Source organism: Lutjanus erythropterus, chromosome 20 (genome assembly GCF_056507025.1).
Source record: "Lutjanus erythropterus isolate fLutEry1 chromosome 20, fLutEry1.hap2, whole genome shotgun sequence".
Lineage (NCBI taxonomy): Eukaryota > Metazoa > Chordata > Actinopteri > Lutjaniformes > Lutjanidae > Lutjanus > Lutjanus erythropterus.
This window is the reverse complement of record NC_139336.1, coordinates 21071547-21090130: the sequence shown is the minus strand read 5'-3', so window position 1 is coordinate 21090130 and position 18584 is coordinate 21071547. Positions and strand designations below refer to the sequence as shown.

The 18584-nt window shown below is 38.4% G+C and overlaps 1 protein-coding gene across 1 annotated transcript in view; it reads right to left on the bottom strand.

The window, feature by feature from the left end:
- The window catches only part of pde8b (phosphodiesterase 8B), a 57351-nt gene that overhangs the window by 2723 nt on the left and 36044 nt on the right, over nucleotides 1-18584 (bottom strand). Inside the window, exons 11-21 of the mRNA XM_084746167.1 lie at nucleotides 13833-13884; nucleotides 11566-11643; nucleotides 10597-10673; nucleotides 9517-9681; nucleotides 8602-8647; nucleotides 6183-6312; nucleotides 5553-5751; nucleotides 5150-5367; nucleotides 4917-5055; nucleotides 4137-4304; nucleotides 3812-3941 (exon numbers count right to left, since the gene is read on the bottom strand). Of these exons, the coding sequence (XP_084602293.1) occupies nucleotides 3812-3941; nucleotides 4137-4304; nucleotides 4917-5055; nucleotides 5150-5367; nucleotides 5553-5751; nucleotides 6183-6312; nucleotides 8602-8647; nucleotides 9517-9681; nucleotides 10597-10673; nucleotides 11566-11643; nucleotides 13833-13884 (1402 nt within the window). The remainder of the gene's footprint in view (nucleotides 1-3811; nucleotides 3942-4136; nucleotides 4305-4916; nucleotides 5056-5149; nucleotides 5368-5552; nucleotides 5752-6182; nucleotides 6313-8601; nucleotides 8648-9516; nucleotides 9682-10596; nucleotides 10674-11565; nucleotides 11644-13832; nucleotides 13885-18584) is intronic.

Below are 18584 nucleotides of genomic sequence, written 5' to 3'. Positions count from 1 at the left end.
ACAGAAAAGGTCAGTTTCATTGAAAAAAACTTTTTTTTTCAAGTTCCAACTACATGTTTGGGCTGCTGTTGGAGCCAATATGGGTGTTTTCCTGTTTCTTTTTTGAGACACTTATTTGTCTTTTTTCAGTATTAGTATGTCACACCACAAGTGGGCAGTAATATCATGGCGAAGGGTCACATCGCACAAACAAGTAAGAAATAGACAGATGTGTAGCCTCATCATGTTTGACTGAAGGAGATGTAATACTGCAAAATGGTGTAGAATTACACAATTAGGTGACACAAAACACTAGACTAGATCCTAAATATTGCACAATACTACCACAACTATTGCAACCGCCATCTGCAATGGCAGCATGAAAGGCGAAGTGAGTGACAGGATTAACTAAAGTTTTTGTGTCTGCTGTCCAAAGTGACATCTTAAAATATCAGTCAGAAACCCCCAAATTATTCAGTTTACGATTCTTTTATCTGTTTTATTAACTTTCATTTTTATGCACTTGCTGGTCATATCTTTTTTTTTTTGCTTTGATTTTTACAGACCGTCATTTTGCAGGTTTTATTTGTGGGGAAACTTATGCTACTTGTTATCAAGTTGCTTCCTTGTGTGGAGCACTTTTTATTCTGTGCAAAATATTTTTACAGGCCTCATCAGTCTGAGTTAGTCATATTAAGTTATAGTCTTTTAAGCACAAATTTCTCGAGCAGAAACAGTAAGTCAACTGATGATGATAGTCTTTATAGAGCACTTTTCTAAACCCACCATAAAGACTGTAGATACATTAAAATCACATCAAGAGAGGATCTCTTCAGGGCCAGTAAGCTACCAATAACTTTCAGAGCACAAATGGCATTTCAGTATTATTTTATGACAGACTTTCCAAGAATAAACACAAACGACTGCGCTGAAATGCCAACTACTCAGACACCTCCAATCAGACACTTCCTGTTATCATTACAGACCGATTTCACAGTTCCATATGAGCCAACAGGCAGAAGATGTGCGTGTTTGTTTGTTTGGTTCGGTTCATGTACAGTGGTGAATGTTATGTATACTCTGCAGTGTTGCTCCCACATAAAAGCACTGCTGGAGTCAAAGGTCTCTGTGCGTTTCTCTCAGAGTGTGTGTTCTCGGTTCATGACCCCGTGTTTGTTTACATCCTCGTTTCCGGTTTGTTGATGACCTATGCTGCATCTCTGGAGCTCACAACAACCCCGACGGTGACCCCGGTGAATTGAGAGCGGCTGCGTGTGTGTTTTTGTGTTTATGTGTAAGTGAAGTTCCGCTGAACTACTCGTCTCTACCATTTTTCCCAACTTCCCCTCCCCTGACGCCCTCGCCTTTTCTCTCTGTCCCACTGGCATTTGGAATCTTTCCGTGACATCAGAGCTGTGTTGACAGTAAACAAGTTCCCTCTTGGGGAGACTAAACGAAAAGGGAAATTCAGTGGGAATGGGAAGCTCTGAGCACTATCCCTATCCCACTTCTCCTAACTCCTCCTCCTGCTCCTTCTCATCCCTTTCCTGTAATTCCCTGTCCTGCAACTTGGCCAAGAAACCATGTAATGAAGTTCTGTTTCATCCTGATGGTCTGACTGAATTGATGTTTTGTTTCATTCAGTCTATTTCAATTGCTGAACAAATCAGAAATGTGGGCCGTGATTCAGAGATCTACTTCTGTTTTTCTGCTTAACTGGAAACACTCATCAACGTGTGTTTCCAGGGAACTATTTTATGCAATGTATCAATTGTTGATAAGATTGATTGATTGATTGTCTCAAAAGTAAATTTAGCAGCTGATCAGTCAGTCGGTCCAGACTGAAATCTCTCTACAACTACAACTTTAGTGATTTTAGTGATGTTTCTTCTGATGCCATCATGAGGTAAAATATCTTGAGAAGTATTGGATGGGGATTGGATCTGGGATTCATGGTGCTGAGTACGAGTGTTAATGTATGATCACTAATCACTATTAAGAATTTAAATGATTAAAAATGTAAAAATGTATTAACTGACAATGTATTTTTTGTGTAGCATTTCCCAGGTGCTCGCAGGTACCCACAGTCTTGTCTGGTCTGTGTTGTTAGTCCAGAAATGGCAGTAATGAAATATCATTTCATACTGTTTTCAGCCATTTGTTGGAAAAGAACAGGTGGACAAGAAAAGGACTTTCAAGGGAAAACTTTATTAATTTTCTTATTCCGTTAATTTAAATTGTTTGCGCTTTATAAATGTTTCACATAATTAATGGGCTGCTAGAATTGATTAAGTAAAATTTAAACTAAGAAGAGTGTGTTTTGCATCTTAATAATTAATTGATTATTGATTGTTTACCTTTTTTCACCACCTACCAGTTAAGGAAAACGCACAAAATTTGCAACCATAGTGCTGCATTATAATGACTTTGGTGATCCCCAGACTTATCCTGTCAAGTCAAAAATTTCACTCACTGTATCTGCTTGAGAGTTTGGCACAAAAGTTTGATGTTTTCTTCTGATGCAACCAGCAGGTTGATATTTTTGGTTCAGACTGAACAACTACTGTAACTATAGATGGTTTGCCATGAACTTTTGTAAACATGTACTGTATGTTGCCCTCAGATTGAATCATATTAACGTTGTTGATCCTCGGGCTTTGTCCAATACTTTAGTTTTGGGTTGTCCTGAAGGATTTGAAGCATCCATTGCTGCCATGGTAATCAGTTTCCAAAACAGTATTTGAACGCTGCGTTAAAAAGAGTTTTTTTCTTTGAAGGAGATGTTATGTCAGCTGCACCGAAAACAGTCAAAAGAAACGGAGCTCTATGGCTTTTAATTAGTGTAAATATCCGCTCACATAAAAGCCAGGCATCTGCACATGATACGAGAGCATAGAACAGTTTCCATGAGTGGAAAAGAATCCTCGTGAAGGACCATTTCTGATGCGAGCGCGGGGCTGTGACTAACACAAGCTTGACCCTCCCTGCACACTTGTAACTGCAACAATCGCTGGCTTGTCAAGTTGACTTTCAGGAGTTTGAAGGCACTGGCTGATGTCTCCTGTCCTCATCTGTCATTTGACTCTTAATTATAATAATATCAAAGAATATAAAGTATATGTCTGTAAGTATAATTATATATAAGTCTGTTTTGCACTTTGTAGTGTTTGATGATGTGGTTAAATGCTCCCAGAAAAGCTAATAGGAGGATTTTTTTTTTAGTCAAACTAGTATGTAAGGTTAAAGCTAGTAGAAGTATGAATTTCAGAAGCATGTTTCTATTCTATTATCTATTATATTTGTTAAAATGCTCTAGAGAAATACTTTCTGGCTTAATCTGACTGTTTTCTCCAAAACTTTAATGCTGAACCTCTTAACTTCATTTTGTAAGAGCAACAAAAACTCCTTTGACTAAAGGAGGAGGCTTGAGAGACTTCAGAGAGAGTAACAGAAAAAAGTGTTAGCACTTTGACAATGTGAAACACTGTTCATTTGTTAATGTGAGAGCAGACATCAAACATGCAGCAGGGCAATGGTCAGAACAAAAGCAGGAGAAGAAGCTCCACAATCTGATTACTTTAACTACTTAGAGTCTTTGAAAGGAAATATTTAAGTTTGCAAAATGGCCTGTCTGATCCCAAGTCTGATTTGTGACCTTTTTCTAACACAATCAGATTCAACGGTAAATATGTACAGGACTTTATTTTAGGAACACACCAGCCTGCGTGGAATTAAAGTGGAAAAGGAAATGACTAAACACGCTACATACACAGGACAACACAAAGGTATGCAAACACACTGCAGCAGAGTATACAACAGAAAACATTCTCACCATCCCAGGCGTCAAACATGTCAGTGATGAAGTAGTCTATGAAGGAGATCTGAGATTTGGGCACGCTGCAGGTGTTTCTGTCAAACACCGGCATCACCACTGGAAGCCCTTGTCTCTTCTCCTCATCCGTCTGCAGGTTAACACACACACACACACATCACAATGAAGTGACAACATACACTCAAGTTAAATCTGGACTGTGAGAGGCCAACAATGAGTTAAATTGTGCAAATGATGAAAATGATCAAAAGAAACAAAAATATCTTCCTTTTCACTGCATTGTTCTATTAAACTGAGCTGCATTAGTGTTCGTCCAGAGCCACACCTGTGCAAAGTACTCCTCAGAGATGCGTCCGGCCCACTCGATGCAGAGCTCCAGTGGTCTGCAGGGGTTCGCCACATCTGCACACTTGATCAACATCCTCTTTATTAACAGACGGTTCTCTGGAGAGTTCCTGATGTTGGCCTGACTGTCACAGTCGCTGTTCACGCTCTGCAGGAAAGACACAACACATAAACATCTGCATGATGTCGGCATCTGCCCAAAATGGAACATTTCTACTGTTATGACAGGCGGATGAGATGGCACTTAAATGACACGAGCACTGTATGTCTGCAGCGTGGAGGTTTTTCTGAAGTGTCCGAAATAAATAGTAAAGCTGCTATTTGCAATTATTTCTTTGACACTGCAAATCTGATTGGCCATCTTGGTCATCCTAATCATTGCAACGAATTTGTGCAGAACAAAGAGAAAAAGAACTGGCAGCAGTAGCTTTCTTAATTTGCTCAGTGAACACGTTTAATTTGAAAGCATTGTATTTTATGTCTGCATCTGCCAGCGAGCCATCACGATAATGTAGGAATAATAGTTCCACTCCAGGAGAGACTTTTTGTTCTCTGCAATTAGGTGGAATACAGATATGTGCATATATCAGCATCAGCAATCTGCCAAAACGAGCGTTATTAGTGTTTTTTTATTTCCAAAATTGCTGCTTCTTCCAGGAAACTTTGAAGAAACCATTAGGAAATAACAGACCTGTAAAATAAAGTGTAACAGTCTTTTCTGGGAAAATTTTAAAAATATGACAAACCAAGCCACACTTACGCTTGTGCTGGTCTCTTCTATTGCAGCCATCGGCTTGTTGATGCTGTTCACAAACTTGCTGACGTGCTCAAAGTGTCTCGTCATCTCCGTGGCTAACACCATGTCGATAATCGCCTGGCGCAATGTTCGGAACTGATTCCTGTTAGCAGGGAAAGGATGAAGTTAAGATTTGGATCGTCAAGTGATTATAATGTCACACACTATTCTGTTCTTCTCTACAAGCTACTACTGACCTGTCTGTGTTCTTGAAGATGTTGCTCTTGCTGTCTCGGACGGTGAGCTGGAAGGCGAGCGCTGCGTGGTGGCTCTCAAGCACGGCTGTGTCGTTGTAGAGGATCGCCAGTTCACTGCCGGCGTTACACAGGAAGGAGTTGGTCCTGCCCGGGTGGTCCACGTCATGCACCGTGGCTGCGATCAGGGCCGCCACCTCATCCAGCTGGTCCAGACTGCTCTGAAGTAAACAGCAGAGACACAGGGGGACGTCAGTATGGGTATGACTTATGTTAATGTTCATCTAGCTGTAGAAGCATTTGGTTAAGTGTCTGAAACATTCCTGTTGTACTCTGGAGCTGTTGCATGTGTTAGGAAAATGCTGCGGGAATCACAGTCATTCCAAATGTGTGTTTTTCTTCTAACCTTGACTCTTTCTTTGCGCAGGAAGTAGGCAGTGGCGTGCAGCACGTCTGCGGCGTGCGTGGAGTTGTGGTAGGAGTTGGAGGCGTGGTAGCTGGCCTCCATGAGCTGCAGCCAGGAGCGCAGCGTGGCCTCCGAGCAGTTCAGGAACTCGCACACGCCGAAACTCGTGAAGATCTTCAGCCCGAGGTAAGTCAGTGGTCTGTAAGAGATCACACAAAGACTGAGTGAACGGACAATTTGGTGCCTTTTGGCCAAGAGGTAGCGCTGTAGCAGCATCATCTAACTGTAAAGGAGGGAACCTGTGAACGTGTGTATGACTGTCCTCCGCATATTAAAAAAAAAAAGTTCATGGAACTGATTTCACAGCTAGCAGATGTATTGCTTAGGACCCAAGTGTGTGCAATGTTGGATGTGAAGTCCATTGGATGAGGGGTTCTCGACAACACTGCAGGCAGTCGGCCCCCTTCAGATGGGCACTGCACTAGTGTACCAATAAATCCAGGGAACTGCTGGACTGATAACTAAATGAAATGATTACCATGCAGCAAGCAATAAATTGTCCTTTCTGAACCTAAAAAGTTGGCAGTCTTTCTCCTCATTCTGGCTGCCTTGATTCCACCATCCTCATACCTCTTGTGTGTAGCCGCCTCCAACTCCAGGATGTTGAACTCCCAGCACTCCTCATCATTCAGCATCTCAGCGATGGATGGAGGGACGTCATTCAGGGTGACTGGGATAGCCAGCTGGCTCTGGCTCATATCTAGCAGATAGACAGACGCACACAGACACACGGTTGAAGGTGATTTGACCATAAAAGGGGCAAACTGTGAGGGAGCTCTGTGTAGGATTTCACAGATAAATAAGAAATGGCCGCACCAATCTTGGCTCTTTAATATCTGTGTACATGTGCTAACATACTGGCTGAGTGTCTCACTCTGTAAATCTGTGGAAGAAAGATGGTGTGTGATAAGATTGTTTAAAGAATTGTATAAGGGCCGACGTAGCTGCAGCTCTAAGAGGACACTGTTTCCTGGAAACTAGATGCTTGATTGAGATCTTCTCTCAGTTAAGTGTCCTTATGACTTTAATCATTATAATGGAGGTTACATAATAAACTCAGATGGAAGAATTCACTCTCATTGTAATTCTTTCATCACAATGACAAGCTTAAACTTAATATTTTTATTCATGAGGTTCAGTCAAGGCAGCAGAGCTCATGTTCCATAATCTCTGTGATGATGAAGGCCACAGGCAAAGACAAACTCCTACCTGTTCTTAACTCACCAACATTAAAGATATAATCTGCAAATTTCTTTTCCTAAAGAAAACAACATGCAGACAAATTAAATAATCCCTTTTATGTGTCACTTATGATCCACTAGAAGTGTGTGGTGATGGCTGCCTGAGACCCTGCCCTCTACCTGCATTTCCTTATTGTTGCTCATTGTTTTGTTGTGCTTGGGACATTTCACCAATCCAAACCATCAGTATTTGTCTTCCTGATGCATTTAGGAACAGCTCAGACAAATCCTACTGACTCTGCCTTCATCTTACAATGTATCTAGCCTGCTTAAAAAAGTTTATACTAACTGTGGATTGGCTGGGGAGTGAAAAGTTCAACTGACCCAAATGTGCAAATTGATTCAGCTGACAACGAACCAGATGAACCTGAACAAAACACAAAAAGTCACCTCGATAAGTGACACGCCAAGTCCACTAGTTCAAGGTGGCACATCCTACAGAACCACAGGTTACTGTAACAAACCTTCATTAATCAAACTATAAGGTGACTAAAAATGGCGACCAAAGGCTGATGCCTCATTGCAACTTTTAAAAGTTAGTGTTGAGCCCTGAAGCGTCACCGAAGCAGCTCTCCACTCCGCTTCAAATACAACAGAGTCTATTTTTGACAGCAGGAAAGAAGTCAGACACATAAAAAGTTGAGAGTATCTGGTTAATTTTCAAAATAAAAGACCCTGTGTAGACCCGCAATTATGAAGACAGAAAAGAAACTAACTATTTAACCTACTTATCCATGGTAGAAGCACACAAAGAAAGCCAAGAAGCCCAAATCAACTAAATCTGAGCAAGTCAAAATAATCAGGCAGGCAAAATGCTGCTGAAACGTTTCTGAAACACTGCTGGTGGGAGCGTGCAGCTGTGTGGAGGATGTAGCCCAGAGGTACCATGCTCAGTGGAATCAACCTGTTATGATTCCTCTTCTGTCTTACGATTTGATCATATAACCACTACACTGGGTCATACACGGTATGTAAATGTAGAAATTACAAAACTGAATACATGACTCACTTCTCATGACTATTTCTCTATTTTGTTTTGGCATCAATGAGGTAATTCTTCCATTTCAGTTAATCAAGAATCACACATTTCTTCGGCGGACACTTCAGCGTAGATGTACTCTCATTTTACAAAATATAACCAGTTGAAAAGGACACGTGTCCAGAAATTAATCTGTCAACTGCAGGAATTATGTGACGTTTTGGGAAATGTCCCCCCAGAGTTAGATGAGAAGATACTACTCATTTATGTGCACTAAATATTCATTCAACCTATACTTAATCAGTTTACTCATAAATACACTGAGGTAGAGAACTGGGAGTTGGTTACTGTAAAACCACAATTTGTTGTTTTGACATTTCTGTTTGTGTTCATATTGATTGCAAGCTTTGGGATACTTTTGGACAGAGTCAGCTAAGGTGACTCTCCCTCTTTTCAGTCTTTATGACAAACTAATCAACTAATCACCAAGAAAGAAAAAGTGCATAGTTCTCAAAATGTTGAAGCCTTCCTTTAATCTTGTTTTTGTTTTTGCAGTGGCTTTACACTACTAGCAAAACCATGCTATGTTTATGGATGATTTATTGTGTGTACTATCAAAGTATACGAGTTGTACAGCCAGTAAAAAGTACTTATTGTATTACATATATTGAATTACTACTATTACCATATTGAGTCATGTTGTCAGTTATATCATTATCATTAGTTACATCACTGTTATTCAGTAATTCATTGGTTCTTTAAAACTTACTTTTGCAAAAGACATATTCATTCCCAGAGAGTCTCCGCAGACCATCCTGGACAAAGAGAAAAAAAATGGTTTAATGAATTGTAGAAAAACACTGAGTTGACTTTAGTTTATTTTTCTGCAAAACACATTTTTATTTATTGTCAACACACCACATGAAAGGACAAAAACCAACAATGTGTTATCTGTACCCTGTCTGTGGCTCACAGCCTCAAGCCCGTTTGTTTCCTCTGAAGATGTTAATCTTTAAAAAAAAATAGCTCACAAATAATCGGAATCTTTAAAAACGGCTCAGAAATTTTCCAAAAACGCTGGACACAGTAGTTTCTAGTGAAAACAGGAATAAATAGTGACTGTGATAGTGCATGAGGGGGTTGACTCAAAATAAACCACAGCGTGTGTTCATGGAAATGAAAGAACATGTCTCTCGGTAGTTTGGGGGACAATGAAGCTCTGTGTCACAGAAGAGTAAGATTTATCAGGTTTTGGATACACAGTCAGGTTTAAATTTTGGTCCTTTCATGGGATTTGTTAACAATAATAAAGAATATGCCTAGAAAATGGTACACAGAAACCTTGCTGAAAGTTTCTGCAGTCAGCTGATGGATCTGAAAACTTGCAATCAGCTCTGACAAACATCTTCGTGCAGTGACTCACCTCATAATCTCAAAGTCTTATTCAACAAATCAAAAAGTAAAACATAAGCAAAGACTCTGTTGGCGCTCTGATTGGCACCATTGATTTGATTTTGGAAGCCAAAAATTTCTTGGTTCAACAAGAATGCAATGTTCAATTTCATATGCATGAGGTCAGAACATTTTTGCAATGTGATTAAAAAGAGTATTTCTAACTTCTCCTTATAAAGAGCTTCAAGCACGTTTACTTATCAATGAGCTGTATATCTAAGCTGCCTCTTACACTCATGAGTCCCCCGACCAGGTCGTTGGTGTGGGGGTCATCTTCTTTGGAGGCGAGCTGAGGGGAGTAGAGCTCGGTGGTTCTCAGGATCTCCAGCACGCGATCCAGAGCCTCGGCTACCGTTACCGGACTGCTCTCCTGGGCTGCGTTGATGATGTTTATTACCTGAGGAGGAGGGGAAAGAAAAGTCCCTATTCTGCTGCGCAAACAGATACTGCATACAAACACAGGAACAAAGAGTCCTCTGCAAGACACGCTGTTAACAGAGTGCTCCTTTCTCTGTGCATGTGTCATGGAGATGTGCATGTGATGCTGGAGAAATCTAGTCTGGGGCAAAACGGCTAAATAAAGCTGCTGGTCAGACACACCAGAGCGTCACAGGACCTGCAGCAGGATGCAGAGTGACACAATGTGATGTACTGTATACTCTGTCTATAGTGTGTGTCTGCAGCCTGACCTGGCTTGCTGTTGCTATGAGCACCTTCATGTCATAACAGCACAGTCAGGGAGAATTCAGAGATAAAAAAAAAAAAAAAAAATCCACCGATAACAACTGTGATTAGTTGTGTGGAACAATAAATCCAAAAGTAATCTTTGATTAATCCACTCAGGGTGAGAAACAGTTAAATGCATTTTATAAGACTATAAACATCTTATTTTACTGTTAATTTTAACAAATTTCCTCCTAGAACCATCACTTTGTAATAAATAAGGGAACTTTGTTTCAAATTTTGAGAGCTTTTAACACAAAAATTCTGTGAGTTACAGGCGCTGTCACTAAAAGTGTCTCCATCTCTGGTCTCCCCTACTTTATTTTTAATTGAGTCTAATTAATTAATTATTTGTATTTCAATGTTGGCAAATTGGAAATCAAGACCACTTGTGAGGTTTTATTGACAGGGACATGATAGTTGCTAGGCAACCAAGATGAATCTACAACTGGGCAAAAAGTAACAATGTAACAGCGACAGTTTCCGTGTGGTCGGTGTGACCACCTATGGCCGAAACAGGGAAAAATGGCTAGTTGAAGAAAAAACACAGCAACAACAGTTTGTGCATCAAGGAGCTGAATCAGCTTACCTTGGTGATGGGAGCCTCGATAGTCATGGAGTGAATCCTGGCGACGGAGGAATATCTTCTGTTCTGTAAACTGGGAGCTGCAATTCAGAAAAAAAGGTTGTTATGTATCATAATAATGTGGCTCATTGATTGCTGATTAATGAATGATACTGATACTGTAACAGAACAAACAAAAAAATTACCATAGATCCAATCCAAATGTTTTTAGAAAAGCACAGAAGTACATGTACCCCCAAAAAAAATCACACTCACAGTAATTTGAGTATTTGGTTACTTCCACCCTGGTTATAATTGTAGATGTTATATGTATTGTTGTAGTTATTATTGTTACTATTTTATCTTGTGTTCATTCTCCTTTTATTAGAAAATTAATTTAAATGTTGTCCACTTGGACATTTTGGAGGGAGGTGGGAGGAACTGATGTCTGCTGCTGCTTGTATTAAGTGAAAAAACATATTGTTGAAAAAAAAAGTTAAAAGTAATCCTAAAACAAACAAAAAATAGATCAGACAGCCTGCATTTGTTTGTCATGATCAAAAGGAAATCAAGGAAATCAAAAGGATATATGCAAAATATCAGAAAAGGAGAGGAAATGTAAATGTAAAAACAAATATTAACATAATGGTAATTGAGGACGAGAAGAGAAATTGGTTTGATTGAAGAAGGGAGAAGCAGACAAAGCAGAAGAGAACAGGCACTCAGCTGAGATACCTGAAAATAGCAGCAGCTGTGTCAAAGTGAGTTGAGGAGGGAGGACCGTGATGTCACCGGCCCACGCCGTCTCTCTTTAGTTCAAGTACCGACCGTAACACAGTGTGACTCACTCCCATCATCCCCTCATTCTTCCTTTGTGTTCCTGCCTTTACTTTATTCTCAGTGCAGTCATCTCATCCTCTTTTTCCCCATCGGAGCGCCATTCATTGATACCAGTGGCTCAAATAAAAAATGATGCGTTTTGATTGGTCTTACCGTCACTACCGCGAGAGCTGAGCGATCTGGCGTCAATTGAATCTTTCCTCCGGTCCCGGTGACGTAGAGAATGGCACTCTGTGGAGGGAAGTAACGGATGTTAAATGTACAGTTTAGACTGATAGGACAGATTTATACTGATAGAGCTGAGCCTAACTTTAATTTCAAACATGATATATTTCGCTTCTGAAGAATCTAAATCCTCTTAATCTTGCCACAGTCTGAGCCTTATCTGAAAGTGAAAAAATACTATCTGAAAGTGAAAACAAAGACCTCAAATAAAGTATCAAAATATATGAAAGTGAAAAATGAAAATACAAAATTCCAGAATCAAAATTATATTAAAACAGAACTTTCAGTTTATTTTTTTCCCTTCCCAGTTACATTTTTATTTTTCTAATTATCAGGTCTATCGGCCTGGATTTGGCTCCATAGTGTCTCGCATGTATGAGCATTAAATTAAAGCCGCAGAATTGTAAGCATCCATTTTTCAGAAAAATAAATACCAGGCTGTATTTTAACAACCCAGAGTATCAGTTAACAGCACTTATTACTGTTCCAAAAGTATTTCCACGATTCCTGAAATACTTTTCTGACCATCTGTGTGAAAGATATCCTGTCTGAGATTTACATCAATTTCCCATGTTGCAATTTCCTGTCCAGGTGACCAGAATATTATGTCATTTTGTATGAAACAGACAAAATACAAAAGTGATAGTCTATGTCTATATAGAGAATTATAACTGACAATGAAATGTTTAATTTTTGGTTCGTGTTATATGAGGAGAACCGTACTGACTGAAAATCCATAACTGTCATAACTGATCAAAAGTTTCACTACACAATTATCATGGCCAAAGGAATTCATTAGCTATAGAACAGTTGAAAAAAATTAAATATTACCAGTCAAATTCATCTTTGTCTATTGTGTGTTTTGTCTTTTTTTTTTTGGCAATGGCAAATACGAGTGTAGGGAAGAAAGAGTCTGTAACCAAAACTTAATTTAATAGATGATTACATTTAATAGATAATGAAAAGGAAACCAGATGAACTGATTTAAGTTGATGTTTATAGAATATTATCATGTGTATTATTAACATGATATCAATACTTCATTTTTAAAATATAACGGTTATTGTAAATACTGTTAAATTGTGACATACCTACTTGAGGAATCGGAATTAAAAAAACATACATATATACATACATATATATACATATATATATATACATATATATATATATATATATATATATTTTTTTTTTTTGATTGGGACAATTTAACAGGCTGCTGCAGTTTAAGTATGAAATGATGTGTTGCACAGAGAGTTTGTAGCTGTTGTCAACTTGTGTCCCGAGTTTGGCTTTTACATAGAGTGTAATTAAAATACACAGCTTTCAGTATCATAACTGTCCAAATTTGTGGTATTTTTATTCACCATGTTTCTAGCAACTGTTGCTGTCTTGTTTTTGGATATATCTGAGAGAGCCTCAATATAAATTTAACTGGATAAAAAAAAAAAAGGATACTAAGTTTCCTACATGTAATAATTGTTTAGAATCATCTATAATGTAGTGGTACACAAGGTCATTGTAGTTAATTAATACTAAACAAAAAACTATAAGTTGGTGTGAAAAAAAATTTTAGTTAAACAAAATAAAAATAAAAAGTACTTACAAAACTAAAATAAAAATACACAGTAAATGTCTGTTTAAGTCTGACAATTTGTCAACACAACAAGCTTCTTCAATTTTTTTCCTTGATAAATACCACCCATATTATAGTGTGACAACTACAACTAATACTGAAACTAATAATTAAACTAAAATTGACTGTTTTAAACAATAAAAACTAAACTGAAATGAACAAACTCACTCTGGAAACTGAAACTGAAATAAAACAAAAATGAAAAACAAGAACACACACACACACAAAAAAAGCGAAAAATACAAAACTATAATAACCCTGATATGCAAAGTTTTATATTATTCATGCCTACAATCAACTTAAATATCAATTAGCAATAGTAACTGATTTTTGCAGTTATATTTTTGTCTTCTCTCGTGACTTTTTACTACGTTCTGTCAGTTTTATAGCTGAGCTCTATGATTCAAATGTCATGATAGTACAAAGCAGTCACAATCTGCTAATCTAAAGCAGACTATTCTGGAAATATCTACAAGTTTTTAAATTTAAAAAGTATAAAGTACAGCCTATTTGTCCAAACTGAAAAATAAAGATGAAAAAGTAAGCTTTGTTTAGTTACCTGACTGCGAGTGTTCCCCGCTGCACCTCTCGTCCTTGTTGAACTTGTGGACCTGAAGACAGACAGACAGAGAGCGCAGAAGCTGATTAAAGTCGGGGTTTGGATCGCGACCAAGAGTCACTGTTGGTTCGCCTTCGCTGTGAGGAAAATAATCAGCCTAATTTCCTGCTCCTTGAAAGCAGCACGCTGGCGGGATTACTGCTGTTGATTAAAGACTTAATGCGAGCCGGCAATTTGATGTTCTTTATACTCGGAAGATATCTTTTCATCTCACCTCAACAACCTAAAATGTTTGATATTGTAACACTTCATTGTGTATTTACACAACCTGTGTGAGAGTCATTTCTTTAAGTATTAAAAGATTCTCTGAATCTTCGACCTGTGACTGGTAAAGCTGCTTATAAATACAGAGAAAGCAGATGAATGAAACAGTAAAGACGGCTCTGCCAAAACGTAGTAACTACATATAGATTGACGGGTTTCCTTGTGACGTCAGTGACGTGTTAAGATGATAAAAAAAAAAAAACAACAACAATTATACAGAGCCTCTTTTCATGATAACCATTAATACTAGCTGACATCAAGGAAACTTGGCTCGACATGTATTGATTTAAGTTTCTTGAGTGTAAACTTGCTTATTTATGCTGCAGTCACCTAAAACTGCACCAACACATTGGACTTATATCCAGTGGCATCCAGCAGGATTTTCATAAGTCATGTTTCCACCCAAAGTGCACTGAACTTCTTGTCACAGGAACTACTTTTCAAGGAACTAAAAGGTTCCTTCAGCCTGTTTCCACCACGGTCTAAAACCCAGGGAAGATTTGTGGACTTCATCTCCCTCTTCATCTCTGTGCAGCTCTCCTGCATTATGGTGCATCGTCTCTGGTAGGACGAGGTTCTATTTAAAATTAAATGTTATAAAAAAAAAAAAAAAAAAAAAAAAAAAGAGGAAATTGATGTGAATGTGAAATTTAGCCTCTTGTAAAGTGTGAACTTGTTCAACACTGGAAGGACTTCTGTACTTTCAACCTGTGCTGCTTGGTGATGTTTTGGAACTTGTACAGATAACTTCATGTCTTCTGTGTTAACATTATAACTACTTATGGATGCTGCTTCTCACAAGAACTGTCCGTCCGAGAAGCTGAACCCAAATCAGCAACATTAGAACACTGCAAAACTGAACGCTCAAACTAATTATTTGTAGTGCTGTATGTAGTGAAAACTGAACTTTTGTTTAGAGAGTGCCTGTAGATTTTTCTTTTTTGTCTTTAGTACACACTTTTTATGTCCCCAAAAAGGTACATGAGACACATTTTAAGGATTAAGAAATATTTATTACAAGATTAAGTTTACCGAAAATCAAATACTAACTAAAAATAATTAACTTATTGCAAAATCATGTAAATAAGACCCTAAATCACATTAGAAAGCTATTATGGATTTGGTTTTACAGTGGCTTTAAAAAAAACATTATTTGACTACATGAAATTACATAAGAATGATACTTCATAAATGCAAAAATTATTTTAATATGTTGTCGGTTCTGAGCATTTACCGTTACTGTGAACCTGACAGCTCATTCTCCTGTGTTCATAACAATATATTTTCATGGCAGAGACCATTTGTTCAGAACATCCTGTTAGTCACACCGAGGTTATAGTAGATATGAATATGAAGATCCTCTAATCCAGTTACAGGAGATTTTCCTCACCCAGTGACTCACTGCACCTTTACATATTGCTGACAGAGCATCCCGCACGTTTATGTAATGGCGAATGTGTACATGCAAGCGCGCTGTATTTTTATTCATTTTTAGAAGCAAAAATCAGAAAAACATAATTTAGATATATAAAAATGGGTTCCTGAAATGTTTGTCAATTACATTTCATTTTTAACCCTCACACAATTGCTCATTTTCTCTTCTTACAGCCCCCTCTTCTAAAGTCGCCTGCTCTCAGGTCTCCAGTGCGTCCCATACTGAGTAAATAGGATTAAGACAGTATAAACACTTCTAATGACATACAAGGTTGCCAGATTTAGCTGGCTACATCTTAATGGGCTTCTTGGGCTGCGAAGCACAAACACACATCTAAAAAAACATCTTCTGAATTGACTCGACTGAAGCTGGGAAATAGTTGAGATTATGATGGCCCTTAATTGAGAGGCAAAGACAAACAAAAGTGACCCAAAACCTGCTGTAAAGCTGGAGCGCTTAGACAAATACTGCTAACTAAACAACACAATGAAATGGAAACCGTGGTCCACAGCCAAGCGTCTGGGTGGGAAAATACGTGGAATGATGTGTGTGGTTTAAAGTGCTCAGAAGAAAATGTTCTGAGAGAGGATACAGTATCAGATGATGATGATGATCCTGAGAGGACCTCTGTGGCCGCGGCTCGTCAAACGGATAATACGGTCCCTTCAGGTTTTCGCGGGATTTTTTGGGGGATTGTTGCAGCTGAAAATGAATGACTTCACACCAGCTTTTTAAATAAATTGTGACACGTGTTGCAATATTTTTAGGCATTTTTTGTGATGAAATTTCAGGGGTATGTAAAAATTTTAGTATAATTCATTAAAAATCATAATAGAATTAGTCAGTTCATTAATATGTTTGTTTCAGTCCACCAGGAACTTGTGATCGCAACAACTAATGCAAATTTTACAAATGCCCATGAATTCTGCATGACCTTGCAATTTTGTCCAATCACCCAAAACTTGACTGATCATAGCAACCCCTCTGCAAATGTTATATATTTATATCTTAATGAAGCTACTCGGTGTTTTATTATTTACCTTTTTGTTGCATTTTGGACAGAACAAGGTTTGTCACTGACATTTAGCTGTGCAGTTTTATGTCTTATTATTTTGTGTTTGCTACAAGTTTTAGCTCCACAAAGATTTTGTTTCTTTATGCATTTATACCTTGACATATACAGCACATCTTTTTTTTTTTTTTTTTAGAATTTTAGTGTTCCTGAGCTTTCTCAGTAATGATACTTAGAACATTCAGAACACAGCGCAGGTTTATTCTCACCAAGTGTCTTTGATTTTTTTTATGAATTATAGAAAAAAAAATGCTAAATTGCAATTTTCACTTGCTCCTGCAATTTCATTTTAATAAAAAACAGCTAAAAACGTTGCAGCATGTGTCACAAAATTCTGCCGTGAAATCATTTTAGTCCCAGTCTCAAAAAAAAAAAAAAGCCTGCGGGGGACTAATGTAGCAGGAGACTACAATTTGATTGGTAAGATTTGTGGGAAAGTTGCTGTGATTGGACAAAATTGCAAAGTCGTGCAGAATTCACAGGGATTGGTTGAATTTGCATTAACTGTTGCAACTGTATCATTGCAACTTCTTGGAGGGACTGATAGTGTCTCAGTGAAAATGCACTGCATACCTCACGACATCATTTTGTTTAAAATGTTAAATACTAAACTTTGCTCCCACAATCAGCTCTGTTGTATAACGTGATGAAAATCCATTAAGAAAAGAGAACAGCCTGATGATACCACTCAGTTTGACTCTGCACAAACCAGGTTGAATTCCACGGTTTGGAGAATGGGATCAGTTGCTGCCATGTCTAAGGATTCCCAATCCCAACGAGCAGGAATGAATGCCATGTGGCTTTAGCAGGCAGATGCCAACGGCTGACTCACCTTATGCACACATGATGAAAAGACGGCAACAAGCTAAAGCTAGTCTCTGCGCAGCTTTGCCTGGGGTATAAATAGCCCTGGCGCCTGGCTGCTAGCCCTCTCAGGCCTTAGCGGGGGATCCTGGTGCTTAGCCGTAGCTTAGCATAGTATGACGTTATTGGCCTGGAACCCAGCTGAGAGCAGCGACACACACCTGCTCCAGAGTAAGTGTGCACGCTGCTGAACAGAGCTGGAAGCCCGTGAGGCTCAAGTATTTAAATCTGACACTTTCGCCTGCAGTTCATTCCAAGTATTTATGTAAAACTAACTGCCAGCAGAGTTTGCAATCTACGTCCGAGTCCAGTTTGGACTCGATCATTCATTTCTCCACCACCAGGCTTGATTGGGCCAAGCTGTGCCGTAGCATTAGGACTGATGATGGACTGATGTTTGTTCAAGCTCCACAACAGAAAAAACAGCTCACCTCAAAAACAGGCTTATGAGTCTCAGGCTTTTGAAAATTAAATTTTGTAGCAGAATTATGTCCAAACAGCTGCTAGTAAGCTGAGGATTTATCATTTTGAGCCCACAAATCAGAACTTTGGGCAGATTTTCAGAGCAAGCAGTTTCAGATTTCAAAGTGTTGCAAAAGTGCAGGTGCTATTAATTTTGGACTGGAGTAAGCTAGTGCAGGTAAAGGTGGTCCATGTTTGAATTTTTGCCTCAGGTACATAAATGATCAAAGATCAAGGTTTTTATTGCTACTCTTAATTGAGATAATTTGATATGGGGTTGTATAAGATAATTATCCATTGTCAGTCTATTATCTAATCAATATCAGCTGAAGTTGCGCTATATTTAGAATATTTAAACCACATTACCTTGGTGTCAGACAATATTTTACGATGCCAAACTGCAGCTATATAAAAGCTCCTTGGCTCCTTTGACAAAAAGACATAATTTTAGCTCACAGAGCATAGGAGTTGCTTGTCTACTGCTGCCTCAACCAGTTAGTTTATTTGTTATTTTGTGATTTCTGTGTTTTAAAGGGTAATTTTGGATTTAAATCACACAATTACACAACCAAAATAACCAATCTAGGCAGCAGTA